Genomic DNA, 14527 nt, shown 5'->3' with positions numbered 1-14527 from the left:
TAGCGCATTATTATACAAATATTGGCGCCAAAAAAGTACCGTATTATTTTGACCAGGAAAAAAGCAAGGACAAAAAGAATAGGGAATAGGAATACTTGATTCAAAAAAAGTTTAAAGTTTTCTTGGACTAGAGCTTCGAAATTCGTATTTAGGACTGAATGTCTCTTAGGAGTTTGACTGCTCTTTAATCTAGAGGGATCCAGAGGAAAACACAAAAGGTAGTCGTTTTTAGAGCTGAATAGTTTACCAACGGAAAGGTAGCAAACAACCATCTATCTGGATTCTTAATACTTATAAGACAGAGTTAGGTGTATTTCAATAACTATGGACAGTAGTGATAACCGATTTTTTCGAGCAAGGAGGACGCTTTGTGAGATGCTAGAGGATAGGGGGTACATTGTTTCAAGCCAAGATAAAGAGGAGGACTTTTCAACATTTAAGGAAAGGTTTGAGTCTCATCAACGCTTGAGGTCGAGGATGCTGATGGTTGCTTCCCATAGACAGGACCAAACTAAGCGAATTATTTGTTATTTTGCAGATGAATCAAAGAAAACTGGAGTCAAGCCAATTAGAGATATTGTAGAAAAGATGGATGAGCATGCGATACAACGAGCAATACTTATTTCTCAGAATGTATTGACAGCTCATGCTAAAGTGGCCATACTAGATGCTGCTCCGAAACATTATATTGAGAGCTTTTTGGAAAACGAGCTTTTGGTTAATATTACTAAGCATGAGTTAGTTCCTAAGCATATTTTATTATCAGACGACGAAAAGCTTCAACTTTTGGATAGATATAAAATAAAAGAAACTCAACTACCAAGGATCCAATATGCTGATCCAGTTGCTCGCTATTTTGGTTTGGCTAAAGGCCAAGTCGTCAAAATCATTCGTCCTTCAGAAACTGCTGGTAGATATGTCACTTATAGGTTGGTAGTATAGAGGTGGGTTCTATTTACAAGCAGCTCCAGTTTCTATTAATTAGTACTATACAACAATAGCTAGTAGAAATGATGGATAGACTAGTAGCTACGCTAGAGAACTAACATCTATTCGTTACTAAATTTTGAAAACAAACATTCTCTTCACTCTCTTCTCTCCCACACCTAACCCAATAAAGAAAAACAAAGGGATCAAGTTATGCATCCATTATCTTAAATCCTATGTTAATTATCTAAGTAATACAAAATCTTTTGGGCTAAAAATCCCCAAATACTAACGCCAAGTGTTAACAAAAATGGTATTCAAAGTAAAATACCCATAAGTAAACTTGCATTGTTATTAAAACTTCGAGTTCGCTTTATTCAAGGGAAATGTAATTCTTTTTGAAATCCAAACAATAGTTGAGTTTCAATTAAAAATATAGCAAGAGTAAATTCAAGTCATATTTTTAAAAGTACTTGAGCTTGCATAACAGCATAAAATACCGTCTATCGTCATCTATTTTTACTTTTCACAATCAATCTTTCTGTAATCTTCCCTTCATTCCATCAAATGTGTAAGTTTCCAATGCTGGTTCTGGTAACTTAATTGGATGAATTTGAAGATCAGTTTGCGTATACATAAACCAAGCCACAAAATCCTCGAGTATTCCATCAATGATAGACCTCCTTATCGACAATAATAAACCTTGATATTGCCAATAATTGTGCATGAATAACAATGAAACCCCTAAAATCTCACCGGAGTTGATTAAGTGGTGGATATATGCTCTCGAATGAGAGACTGGACTATTCTTTGTTAGTTTATCCGAGTCACAAGAATACCTTCTATCATTCAGATTTAAATATTTGGCGCCACCGAAAAAACATACTCCTGCGTCCACTTGCGCTCCCTCACTTTTCTCCAAATCTATTCCGCACTCATTACTTGAAAAATCAAACTCTAACAAAAATCTTTCAACATTCTTCTTCTCTTCGTTACTATAATTGATGATCTCTCTTTGCTTCAAAAACTCGTCAAGTTCAAATGATAGTGCAACTCCGCTTAGACTACATCTGTAAACATAAGGGCACTCAATAATGTCCATCCCAAGGTACACCGCTTGCAATAGCTCTATAGGGCTACCCGTACTAAGTGAAATTAGCCTTAACTTATCATCAGGAACGTGATCCACAACAGCTTTAATGCACTCAGCCCTTACTGACGACTTCTCTGAGTACCCCAGACCTCCTATGGCCACACCCAAAATCACTTCATCCAGTTCGCTGATCGCTTCGGGTCCACTTGAGCTATCAACCCTAAGATCAGCATTGCCTTTATCTCTTGAAAATCCAACATTTTTCAAGCCCTTGCCCGTACCTCTACACAAGTCCCACACACCCAGGGCAGCCGCTGCTCTGTAGTTCACAAACTGAGCTCCCTGTATATTTGCCAGCACCTTTGTCCTCGGTCTCTCAGACCTAATAGTGCGGAAAGCTCCTCCACCATCTTTTATAGAACCCTCCTCATCTACCTGGACTTTGCCTTTCTCTTCTATTTTCCTTTGAGTATATACACTCTTTCTCTTTAGTTGCTCAATCAGAGCCAATAGCATCTCATCAGCTCTCTGAATCGACCTAAAAGATACATTTTTACCACATTGACCTGTTTGAGCCTCCTCTGCAGGAGAAATCAAAAATGGTGGTTGAAAGTATCTTACGGACGCAAACAAATCGTCAATGCTGACCATTGCCCTTCCACTTTCAGTTTGAACCAGAATTCCATCCGAGCCATTCCAGCATGACACTCCAGGAATCATTGGCTGGCGGAACATCAGGTAATTGACATAGTCCTTGTTGGCTAGTTGAGGTGGGGGTTGTTCCAGCATGTCAAATTTACTTGCATTGTTCCCATATTTAATACATGAACGATTTCCAGTTCGTTCATCATTTTTCTCTTTTATGGACTCCAACTCTCTTCTCTTGACTCTCTCCAAATCTAGTCCATGTCCTATTAGTAGATAGTCCACTTCAGGCATCAAAGATGCTAACTCATAATTCTCTGATTGATCCGATTCAATCTTGGGCAAAATACAATGGGGCAGGCCTCCAAAAGTTGGAACAGTGAATGACGGGGTCGCAATACTGGCTATCCCGAAATTCTCTAGGTTTACAAGACTCGATTTTGATCCAGTTTCTGTTATCTGAATACTCTCAATCAGATCTGGGTTTTTAGAGGCCGTCTTAATTTCTGAGTGTCTTATCATATCACCGTATTTTGAAAGAAAACATTCAGGAATCTCAAGGACTCCTAGTCTGTACCTTGCACCCCTATTATTATGCATTAAAATTCTAAAATTAACCATTGTATTAGATTCAACTAATTTGACAACTTTGAGGTGTTTTTCCTTATAACTTTTTAAATCCCCAAAAGACATTTCGCGGGTTTTTAGAACACTGGATAGACACGGATCAATAATTTGCAAATCATAATAAGCACTCTGACAAAAAATTCACTTTGCCAAGTAATAATAGTATTCATTATGGCTATATTGGAAGTATTAACAGTATCGCAGCAGCGATAGGATCAGTAGAATTTGCCATGTTCGTGGTCCCGGTGTAGTAATGGTGTTAATGATGGAAGTGGTAGTAATAGTAGTAATATTAATAGTAGTAATAGTAGTAGTAGTAGTGGTAGTATTAGTAATATTAGTAGTAGTAATATTAGTAGTAACAATATTATCAAAACAATAAATTTCTCCTCCTTAGTCTCCGGTATGCATGCAAGACCCAAGTCTAGATATGGTTATGGGAGGATCCAAATATTCTGTTCCAGAGGCACTGAACTCCAGACCTCATATAACAGGGTCCACAATAACTTTGTCAAACATAATTACACTTCTTTGTTCAAATATTAAAAAGAGGGCTTCCATCTTCTAAACTCTGTGAGAGTTTGAATTGTCATAGATGAGTATATTTTTGAGGAGCATTTGCAAATTTGCAGATTTCTCGGGAAGATGATTTTGGCTCTCGGCAATCAAATGGCTATTCTCTAACGAGTCTATGGATGGTTGTGGAGCTGATTGAATTCTAAAGAAATCGGAAAATGATAGGGATGAATTGTTGGTATGGTCAATATGAGAGTCCTTATTGGAGGTAGAATTTGCATTAGGAACGGCGGTAGTAGTAGTAGTAATAGTATTAGTGGCGGTGATAGGGTTAATTGGAAAATCTGTGATTCCATTATATGGAGAGTTGATACTGCCATCATTGGGTGGAAGTAAGATAGAGCTTTCATACTTCTGATTCATCCTAATATGACCAGGCTCAGGTCTATAGCGAGCCTGCTTTATTCCAGACACGTAACTGCAGTGGAGTTGAGTAGTGTTTGGGAAGGAGTTAATTGTATTTGAAGCTGGCGAGGGAATAATCGGAGGGTTAACACAGCTGCCATTATTACGAGGAATATTACAGCCGTTCATGAAGGGCATATGATTGATCTGTAGAGAACTACTCTGTTGAGCAGCACTCTTAGACTTGGCTTCAAACTGCTCCTGATGGAAGTTTCGGTTTCTAGTAGATCCCTCGACAATAGGTCTCAGGGTAAGCGGAAGAAGTGCATCCTCACCTGCCTTAAGCTGGATCTTAAGAGGTTTTCCAAAGAACTTAATCCCCGCGATAGATCGGATTGCTGCCCATGTAGAGGGTTTGTTGTCATAGCTAATAAAGCCAAAGCAACGGTTTAGTTTCCCATTATTGTTAGCTGTCGGTAGTCTAATTCCAACAATATGGCCAAATCTCTGGCACAACTGCATTAGAGTAACCTCAGTCCAGTCATTGGGTATGCCGTATATGAAAAGGTTGGCGCCTCCTGGACCATCTCTTAGCAGGGTAATAGAGGTCGGAAGGAAGTGTTTATCATCCTTTGCTTGGCTAACAGATAATGTCGGTTGCATATTGCCGGTGAAAGAATCCCAATATTCACATAAACCATTTTCTCGATAGTATTGCATCCATCTTGCCGGAGGTTGATGCATCTTGTGATCTCTTCTGAAGCAGTTCCATGTGCCAAAGAATCCCTTGTTCTTTTCAATTCGGTTATAAGATGGTAACCAAATCTCAGTGTCCTGAGGTTGGTACATTATAAGCCTTCGATTGGTTTCCTGGAACTCTGTGATAATTTGTTCTGCCTCTTGTGGATCATAGGCAGAGTCAAAACTTGAAGAGAGTACGGATGGTGGAGGAATTGGGGATATGCAAGCCACAAGGCGGTGGAATGGCGCATTTTTGAAGTGCCTTCTTAGATGAAGGTGTTGGATGACTTTCTGGGCACAACTCCATGTCTTGAATGTTGCATATGCAGTTCTCCATTCCTTGTAACTTGGTTGGTAGTTAAGAGCAATCATACGGTGGCAGTTATCCTCTTCGCTTCGCGTATCAAAAGAAGATAAGATAACTGATTTTAAGTACTCATATGGAACATTCGGAGGAATGTTCCCAATAAATACTATCGGATAGAGTAGACCACATGGTACGACTGCTATCGGGTTATCATCAAATATAAAATTGTTTACATATCGGGATTTTAAGTCCTTTGAACTATTGTTTATAGGCTCTTCGTTCATATTACCCATGAATGATCCAAATTCATTGAGAGCTAATCCTCCTCCCTTAACAGGGTCTTCCCATCCAATTTCATCAGCCTTTAAACATGATTCCTGGACTGGCCATCCAATATCTGAGGCAGTTGATTCACTCAAAGTTTGGTATTGTGAAACTAACTCCTCCTCGAAAGATGGCGAGAAATAGCTCGACAGTCCTTTATTGCCATGGCTCTTATACATTGTTCTGCATTAATATCGTGCTCCCTTTGTTATTCCAAGCTTCTAGCATGCAAGAGTTTTATTTGTACACAAATTATTATTTCTGATTTTAAAGAAGACAGCATTTTTTCGGCGGCAAGTGTCTCTAGTGGGGTTAATTGCCAAACTTGGCCAAATTTGGCAATAAATAAAAATATCCTTCTCTCCCCACTTATTTTATTTTTCCGTAATTTTTTTGCTTCATGAATGCATTTAATTTCTCCCAAGTCCGTTGAATATAGTTTCTCCTACTATCACCTTTGCTAATGACAGAGTTCTACTTTTTTGCATTTTTTCTTCTATTGACAGATCTAATACAAATCACTGGGATGGAACGATCCGTAATCAGATCTTTAAGGGGGGAAAATTGGAGAACTAATTCGTCTAATAACGGTTGCTAATACCTAGAATAGAGCTAGAGAGGTCTTATTGGCCTCCAACCCAACGGAGTTCTTGGCAGACCTCCTTGTTCTCTCTACGCTAGTCTTTGCTACAAACTATTATTACACTACTCCTTTCTCTGCTCTGTTCTAATGCTAATACCTCTCCAAGATTAACCCTGAAGAGAAAAATAAAGTCGAAAAACTTGGCGAAATTGCGTTTCACCAAACGAACGCAATAAAGACCTAGATAAAAAATGGGCGCCTATAGATCTATAATTGTGACAAAACATTCCTAATAAACATAATAAAGAAGTCTAGTGACAATACTTACAAATTTGATAAATTGGTCAATTAATGCGCCTTTCCGTCTGTCTTTAAACTTACTATTACAAATAAGTAATTATCGTTATTAGAGACGAATAATACATATAGTAAAAGAGGCGCGCATTTAGATTTAGTAAGCGAACGGTATTTAGGAAATGTTAAATCAACGGAAAAAGACCAAAAAGGCGCGACTAAATGACCAAAACAATTCAAAGCTGAACTTTTACTAGAGTATCGGTTAGCTATTTCCGATTATTAAAGAACTATAGTCTTGGCCTTCTTTAAAGTAATAAAGCACTAAAATATGCATAATGGGGACTTGCAAGACTCGCTAAATAATTCTGTACACTCAAATGCAAGTAATAACTACTGTTGTACTAAACCTTATTTTGACGCCTCAAATAATGTATCTTACAAAATAAGAAATCATGAAAAGAATTATAGCGGATTCAAAGAAGGGGCTTCAAATAATGGTAAAGGCTTCAGAAACTTTGTAGGAAATGGCCTCCACCAAAAGAAGTTCCAAAATAATATTTTGTTGAATCATAAGAGTAATGGTTTTGGTACAAATACAGGTTTAGCTTTGGCTTCTGTCTCATCTTCAAGCTCGCGAGGAATTAGGTCCAGCAAGTTTGGCGATAGGTTAGGAAAGTTAGATTGGGGTTCTCAGAACCTTATTCCATTTGAAAAGAATTTTTATCACGAGCACGAAAGTGTTTCTAGTTTATCAAATGAACAAGTGGATCAAATTAGGAAAGAACGCAAGATAACTATAATAGCGGGTGAAAATGTTCCAAAACCAATCACTAGTTTTGTCACTTCGGGTTTTCCGAATTTCCTGGTAGATGCTCTTTACCGAACAGGATTTACTTGAACCAACGGCGATTCAAGTTCAGGGCTGGCCAGTTGCTTTATCGGGGCATGATATGATTGGCATAGCCGAAACTGGTTCAGGGAAAACGTTGGGATTTCTACTACCCGCAATGATACATATCAGGGCTCAACCTCTATTGAGATATGGGGACGGACCGATATGCCTTGTATTGGCACCAACTAGGGAATTGGTAGAGCAAATTAGGGAACAAGCCAATCAATTTGGTAGCATTTTTAAATTAAGAAACACTGCTATTTATGGTGGGGTGCCAAAGAGACCTCAACAAGCTTCAATTAGAAACGGAGTAGAAATCTGCATTGCTTGTCCTGGTAGGCTTATTGATTTACTAGAGGAGGGTTACACAAATCTATCTAGGGTCACGTATCTAGTTCTAGACGAGGCTGATCGTATGCTAGATATGGGGTTTGAACCCCAGATTAGGAAGTTAGTTTCTCAAATTCGTCCTGATCGGCAGACGCTGCTGTGGAGTGCGACTTGGCCGAAGGAGGTGCAGAAGCTAGCTAGGGATCTTTGCAAGGAGATTCCCATTCATATAAATGTGGGATCTGTGGATGCATTGAAGGCATCCCATAATATTAAGCAGTATGTAAATGTTGTAGAAGAGAGCGAAAAGAAAGCTAGGCTAAAAATGTTTTTGGGTCAAGTAATGGTTGAATCAGCTCCTAAAGTGCTGATATTCTGCGAAACTAAAAGAGGTGCAGATATCCTAACTAAGGAGTTAAGATTAGACGGCTGGCCTGCTCTGTGTATACATGGCGACAAGAAGCAGGAAGAGCGTACATGGGTTTTAAATGAATTTAGGACGGGTGCGTCACCTATAATGATAGCAACGGACGTTGCAGCGAGAGGTTTAGACATAAAGGACATAAACTTTGTAATTAACTTCGACTTCCCAAACCAAATAGAAGACTATATCCACCGCATAGGCAGAACTGGAAGAGCTGGCGCCACCGGAGTTTCACTATCTTTCTTCACTCCCGACAAATACAGAATGGCGAGTGACCTCATAAAAGTATTAAAAGAAGCCAAACAAAGGATACCACCGGAGCTCTTCAAACTCTCACCTCAAAATAAAAGAATGCATCCCAGGAACACCGGCTTCAGAAGAAATAATCCTAATAGTCTTCCGCTAGGTGGTAGTAATAGAGCGTACCGTGATTTACAGCGCTAATATAACCCAAAAGCAACAATCGATGGACAAGGCGAGTCGAAGCCATAGTCCAAAGTGGTAAGCAGACAACCACAAAGAAATTGGGGGGTCTAAACCAGCTTAATAGAGACAAGGTTCTTGGTTCACGAAAACTATTTATTGGAGGGAACAGAGGAACTGATCATTCGTGCTAACAGCTCAGCTATCTTTGTTTTTTCGGCTATTGAGAATGTTCTTCTCAGCCGGTGCTGAAAACATCACGGCTGCAATAGCAATATAATCAGCGTTGCAGTCTTCAGGTAAAATGAAGACAAGTGATTTTTACGCAGGCCTTACCTTGACGCATTCGAGGTGGAGCGAAGACATATCCGCACGTACCCAGCTACTAAAAGTTTGGCGCCTTGCGGTAATGGCGGTAGCGTTGTAACATTGAGAAAATGAAATAAGACAGCATGCAGAAGTGGATCTAACTAGTTCAACATGTATTAGAGGAATAAGGATGTTGTGCGTATTCTTTCAGTTATATCATCTGTGCTGCAATAACTGAGTGCGCTGTTTTATTGTGGGTAATTGCAAGAGTTCATTTTGGTCTTTTGTGGTGCGAATAAGCCTGTCATTCTTTTTGCTTATACGTTTATTCGTCTTTAGTTGCTAGGGACTAGTTGCTGAGTATCAGAATCCAAACTTTAGCATTTATTTCTTTGAAAGACTCCCTCAGTATTACGAGTCTTTCCGCCTGTTGCGAAAAAAAAATCAAACTCAGGCTTCAGTTCCCGGAAGAATTGCGTTTCCGACGATTATATATGGTTTTGTAGATAATTTGAGTATTAGAGATTGGCTTTGTTGTGTTAATTTATTATTTAAGATATTTGTTTTTGTTCTGAGTTTTTGCACTTGGACGCATATTGTGGCCCCTTGAGGGATGTGAATTATATACCGACATTGAGCGCCAACAGCCTTTTGCATTGAGTGGGAGGGGGGGAGAGGGGAGGACTAAGCTTAACAGACTTTCTTCTTTGGAAGGATCCACCATTGACGAAGAGTGTAAACAAATCATAGATATTCTCAAACAGAGTTTCTTGAGAGAATCTAGTTAAATAAAAGATTGAGGGAACGTAAAACGGAAAGGCTTGAGAAACAAAAGCAATGATGGAATCTAGGACTCCATTGGAACAGCTAGAAATAGAGCTCAATAAGAGAGGTGAGCACAAGGAGCAGATTGAACAGTTAAAGTCTTATTTGAAGGAAAAGTTATATTTTCAGTTTTTGGAATCTTCTTTGGAATATATTTCTACTGATGGTCTCAAGGTTTGCGGAAACGAACTATGCGAATTCTTGGTAAATGTAGTTGAACCACTTAAAAGTAACTTTAATCCTTTGAGGTATGCAGTGTTTGTCGGGGAGGTTTTATCGAGGAGCCCCATCAGTATTCAAGAAAAGGTGGAGCTTCTCAAAAAAACAATGGGAGATGAGGATTTATATCAAGTAAAAGAAAATTACAAGAATGCAAGCTTGACTCAAGAACAAAATATCGCACCAAAACAAGAAATCAAGGGTGATCTATACTTTAGATGCTTGCTAGCATTGGAGTATTCCAAGTCCAAGGATCTAAGTGTCGATTGTGAGGAAATGCTCGAGTTTTTAACCAAAAAGTTGGAGTTTTATAGGGGACTTGAGGCTGAAATATTAGCTTTATATCATCGTTCATATGCCTCTTATGAGAAAACAATGGGGAGAATGAGTAGGTTCTACAGACAAACTATACACTATTTATCTTATACTCCTCTCAACAAAATACCTTATAAAGAAAAACCATTTTTGGTTTACGAGCTAATTATGGCTGCAGTCATTTCTGAAGAAATATATAATATGGGTGAGCTTGTTCTTCATCCAATTGTTCAGGAATTTAGTTCCATAGTTAAAGGAAATAACTCTAATCAGATGATAGATGAACTGACAAAAAAAGAATTTGCAGAAAACGCATGGATACTCGAAATATTAGTTTCATTACATGAAGGTGATCTTAACTCTTTTATGAATGCTATTACAAAGTATCAAGATAAGGTTAGTAAAACCCCACTTTCCACTCCAGATGCCAGAGTGTGCATTACCAAAAAGACTGCAACTCTAGCACTTATGGACCTAGCCTTTAGAAAGAATAAGAACGAGAGAGTTCTCACTTTTGACGAAATTGCAAAACATTGTAGGATTGGAGCAAATGAAATTGAACTATTAGTCATGAAGGCAATTAATATGAACTTAATAAAAGGTATTATTGACCAGGCTTCTCAGACTGTAGAAATTAGTTGGGTACACTCTAGAGTATTAGACAAAACAAGAATGAAATTATTAATGGACAAGATTGATAATTGGGTCGGTTCCACCACGGATATTGTTTCCCAACTTGAGAATATTGCTCCTGAGCTTGTGAATTCCTAATATATGTTTGAATATATACAAGTATAAAGTATTAAACACAATGAAATAGGATCTAATTTAGAAATAAAAGGAAATAACTTTAACATTTTAATTCGTATTTTGCTACTTTTTCTAATTGAATCTAATTTATATTTCTGACAGAATAAGTAATTAGGCTTAGTTTTCTGTGTTTAATAATAGAATTTGCTCCAAGAATAAAATGTAAAAACAGATTCAATGGTAAAATTTAAGACATGAGGAAGTAGTGAACTAATTGAATGATGTTTTTCTTGATGAAGTGAGAAAAACTCGATGGGTATTTAAAAAATTAAAGAAAGTTTTTGACGGTTTCGTAAGTGCCCCAACATAAAGCATATGATGGAGCAATTAAAAGTGACCTGGCTAAAGCTCCGGAATACATTCCTCTAATACCTTGTTTTCTTAAAGTATCAATAAAAGCTTTTTTAACGCTAGGATAAACAACTCTTAACGTTTCTTTTTGGGAAACATGACATGCTTGCGTTTGAAGCTTAGTTTTAATAAGATCGAGAGGATTAGTAATAAATGCTGCAGTTCCACCACTAATTCCAGCAATAACAAAATTGAATGTATTTTGTTTAAGCAAATCATCCTTATTTTTTCCAAAAAAGGATTTGAGATTCTCATTTAATAATACAAATAAACCAGTTTGGGGGATATTCATAAACAAAGTTATAGGTAGGGATCTGTAAAATGACCGAATTCCCTCCCTTTTGAACATTGTTATAATACAATCAGCCATTCCTTTATAAGAACCAACTTGTAATCTTTGCTTAATAACATCAAGAGGAGTGGCAATGATATCATGAGAAATGGTTGATAATCCACCACATATAGCAGGGGAAACCACTGAATTGAATATACTCGTATTGGCATCATGTAAAAGACTGGATTTACTTTCAGCTCGTTTTTCTAATTTCTTAGTAATTTTTGACATCAACCTCTTCGAAAACTCGTAAGTAGTAAACATAGATGCGTGAGCTGGGACATTTCCAAATACTACAGCAGGAAATCCTCTAAAAAGAGCTCTTGTTCCATTGCTTCTAATAAATGCAATCATACCTCGATTTCCTGTTAAACCATCAACCTTTCCAGATTGTAGGCATGTCTTAATTGTATCTAGGGGAAAAAAGCAGGAATGCTCCATAACCCCTGCAATACTACCCGCTAGGGAGTGTTTCCAAAAAGGAATATCTCCTTTCCAGATTTCCCAGTCCTCAATATCTTTCTCCATAACTTTAGTATTTTTTTACCTTTAAAATTCGATTTTAGGCGCCAATTTTAAAAGAAAATTAAGAAAAAATAATTAGTCCATTAAATTTCCCACATAACTAAATTGTAAAATTCTTTCACAATTAACCCAGTGGTGAAAATGACTACATGCTTTAGAAACATCTTGGCCTGCAAACTGAAGTAAGATTTCTTTACCTAAAGAGAAGAATTTGGTTTCACTTGTTTATGTTAAATTTGGTCAAACTTACCTCCAGGGTGGAACTCTAGATATTTTGTAATATCGTAAACTTTTCCTTGATAAGATATCCAGCAATCTTTCTCACTGTTGTGGGTTTTTAGTTCCTCTTTAGTAATTGGTCTGCATTGTTTTGGAGCAAAACCTTCCTGATCCTTCATTAACCCCATATACCTAGCTTGATTAATCGATGACCTTTTCCCTTCTTTAAGTCCTTTAATTTTAGTTGCACTTTCAGTTATCATTGCCTTATTTGGGTTGCCTTGTTTTACTACTCGAATGATATTAAAAGCACAATCTTCGACCAGTTCGTCTAATGTTGTGGCTCTCCAACAAACTTTATCGTCTTCTTCCAAGTATGATACCTCTATTTCTAATAAGTCATCTCCGCAAAATTTACCATGAATACGAATAGATTTGTCCAAATAATTTACCAAGTTTTGCTTTGTCTGACCTCCTGGCCAAGTAAGGTTTAAGTCTTCACTATCTGCAAACTTACAGACTAATAAGCCTGATCTCTTCAAACCCATTCCAGCCATTTGGCTGGGACATACTTGACCCAAAAGCATATACTAAGTTCTTAAAAGTAAGCAGAATTAAAAGACTATTGTACGAAAGAAGTGTAAAAAATTAATTATTCGCCTTTATAGTTGATAAATTGTTCATGCAGAACCTTTTTACGCGCAATTCTCATTTTTAGAAAATTGCAATATTTATTTTTTATCAAATTTTAAATCCAAGTTCTAGAGGTATTATAAAAACATTACTTCTTAAAAGCTACTATTTGACTAATTATGGTATAATTTTCTCTCTTGCTCAATTCTTATTCACTTTAAAATTCATATATTAATTTCATATCTAATATAGACCATTTTTTTTGGCGGTAATTAGCATTCTTGTATAAACTGATTTTGTTTTTGCATATTTCAAGTTTAATATTTTTGAGTAAAATAGATATTCTTTTATTTTTGATAAATTGAAACTTTTTGGAAATGTTATGCTTGCATGGATAAAATTGATGTTCAGTATTTATATAATATTTTATTTAATTTTTTTCTATATTCAAGTAGTCTATAGTTTACATTCAAATTTGAGTAAAGGAGCAAACGGCCACAAATACTTTATTTTAAATCCTATACAGTATAATGACTTTGTGTTAAACATTATAAAAAACTCAGAGGAAATTAGCTCAGAAAACAGTTTTCGAAAATCTGATAATCTAAACCAAATAATTTCAAGCCAAATTAAAAACATTATTTGCAAGGAATCGGATTTAGTATTCAGTAATACTGAGACGAATGTAAGCCATAGTACAATTTTGAATTTGACTACTAGCGACAGTAAGACTAATGGAAATAGTGATTACTTGCTTCTATTTGGTGCCGATAGATGTATTTTGGATTCATCTTTTATAGATGGTAAATTTACCAAGATTAATATTCGATTTATCCCAAACTTGGTGAATCCTACAAAAGAAGTATATCAAGACAAAATTTGTGATTGTGTCTTCAAAAAAGGAAATGCTGATGAAGGCAGCCCTAGCGAATTCCAGGTTAATTGTAATTCTGATTCATCCAATGATTCAAATAAAAAGGTACTAGAGGAACATGATTATCTAGAAATAGGAGGGGCAACAGCTTTAAATATTGCTGATTTAGTTAATCTACCTACCCCAATTATAGATAAAAATTCTCAGGTAGGTAGGGAAGTTAAGGTTGAAGTTTCTAATAAAACTCCTTTAAAACCTATAATTAAACCAAATCATATCAAGGCTTCAAAGCCAAAAGTAAATAAGTTTAACTTTTCAAAATACTTTTGGGAAACTAATAGTGGATTTTTTGGTGAAGGAGAAGAAGCTATTAAAAAGTCAAATATTGAATATTGTGAATCTCACGGCCAAAGCAAATCGTGCGAGGATGAAGAAAGATCTAGAATAGAGAGAGAATTTAGAGAAGGTTGTAATAACAAAGAACATCAACTAATATTAGAAACATTATTAATTATAGTCAATAAACTAGTAGAGTATTTAGACAACAAATAGATGCAGATATATATATTAATCTAGCAG

General features: G+C 36.7%; 9 protein-coding genes across 9 annotated transcripts; 4 read left to right on the top strand and 5 right to left on the bottom strand.

Annotated features, from left to right (window-relative positions):
* The first annotated feature begins 324 nt into the window (after positions 1–324).
* On the top strand, positions 325–942 carry Chro.20109 (DNA-directed RNA polymerase 2). The annotated part of the gene is made up of 1 exon (XM_663322.1): positions 325–942. The coding sequence occupies one exon, from the start codon at positions 325–327 to the stop codon at positions 940–942; it is 618 nt and encodes a 205-aa protein (XP_668414.1).
* A 517-nt stretch (positions 943–1459) lies between these two features.
* Positions 1460–3358, bottom strand: Chro.20110 (hypothetical protein). Its single annotated transcript, XM_663321.1, has 1 exon — positions 1460–3358. One exon carries the CDS (start codon positions 3356–3358, stop codon positions 1460–1462), a length of 1899 nt encoding a protein of 632 aa, XP_668413.1.
* A 498-nt stretch (positions 3359–3856) lies between these two features.
* Chro.20111 (RNA recognition motif) lies at positions 3857–5764 on the bottom strand. Its single annotated transcript, XM_663320.1, has 1 exon — positions 3857–5764. One exon carries the CDS (start codon positions 5762–5764, stop codon positions 3857–3859), a length of 1908 nt encoding a protein of 635 aa, XP_668412.1.
* Positions 5765–7334: 1570 nt separating this feature from the next.
* Positions 7335–8555, top strand: Chro.20112 (RNA-dependent helicase). The annotated part of the gene is made up of 1 exon (XM_663319.1): positions 7335–8555. The coding sequence occupies one exon, from the start codon at positions 7335–7337 to the stop codon at positions 8553–8555; it is 1221 nt and encodes a 406-aa protein (XP_668411.1).
* Positions 8556–9293: 738 nt separating this feature from the next.
* Chro.20113 (hypothetical protein) lies at positions 9294–9500 on the bottom strand. The annotated part of the gene is made up of 1 exon (XM_663318.1): positions 9294–9500. The coding sequence occupies one exon, from the start codon at positions 9498–9500 to the stop codon at positions 9294–9296; it is 207 nt and encodes a 68-aa protein (XP_668410.1).
* A 180-nt stretch (positions 9501–9680) lies between these two features.
* On the top strand, positions 9681–10973 carry Chro.20114 (26S proteasome subunit P40.5). Its single annotated transcript, XM_663317.1, has 1 exon — positions 9681–10973. The coding sequence occupies one exon, from the start codon at positions 9681–9683 to the stop codon at positions 10971–10973; it is 1293 nt and encodes a 430-aa protein (XP_668409.1).
* A 307-nt stretch (positions 10974–11280) lies between these two features.
* Chro.20115 (mitochondrial carrier protein) lies at positions 11281–12225 on the bottom strand. The annotated part of the gene is made up of 1 exon (XM_663316.1): positions 11281–12225. One exon carries the CDS (start codon positions 12223–12225, stop codon positions 11281–11283), a length of 945 nt encoding a protein of 314 aa, XP_668408.1.
* Positions 12226–12452: 227 nt separating this feature from the next.
* On the bottom strand, positions 12453–13028 carry Chro.20116 (flavohemoprotein b5+b5R (DJ676J13.1) (flavohemoprotein b5+b5R cytochrome b-type NAD(P)H oxidoreductase)). Its single annotated transcript, XM_663315.1, has 1 exon — positions 12453–13028. One exon carries the CDS (start codon positions 13026–13028, stop codon positions 12453–12455), a length of 576 nt encoding a protein of 191 aa, XP_668407.1.
* Positions 13029–13456: 428 nt separating this feature from the next.
* Positions 13457–14500, top strand: Chro.20117 (hypothetical protein). The annotated part of the gene is made up of 1 exon (XM_663314.1): positions 13457–14500. One exon carries the CDS (start codon positions 13457–13459, stop codon positions 14498–14500), a length of 1044 nt encoding a protein of 347 aa, XP_668406.1.
* Positions 14501–14527: the final 27 nt, after the last annotated feature.

Source organism: Cryptosporidium hominis, assembly GCF_000006425.1.
Source record: "Cryptosporidium hominis TU502 chromosome 2 CHRO012034, whole genome shotgun sequence".
NCBI classification, from domain to species: domain Eukaryota; phylum Apicomplexa; class Conoidasida; order Eucoccidiorida; family Cryptosporidiidae; genus Cryptosporidium; species Cryptosporidium hominis.
Note: the sequence above shows the minus strand (reverse complement) of the source record. Positions and strands in the feature narration are given on the sequence as shown.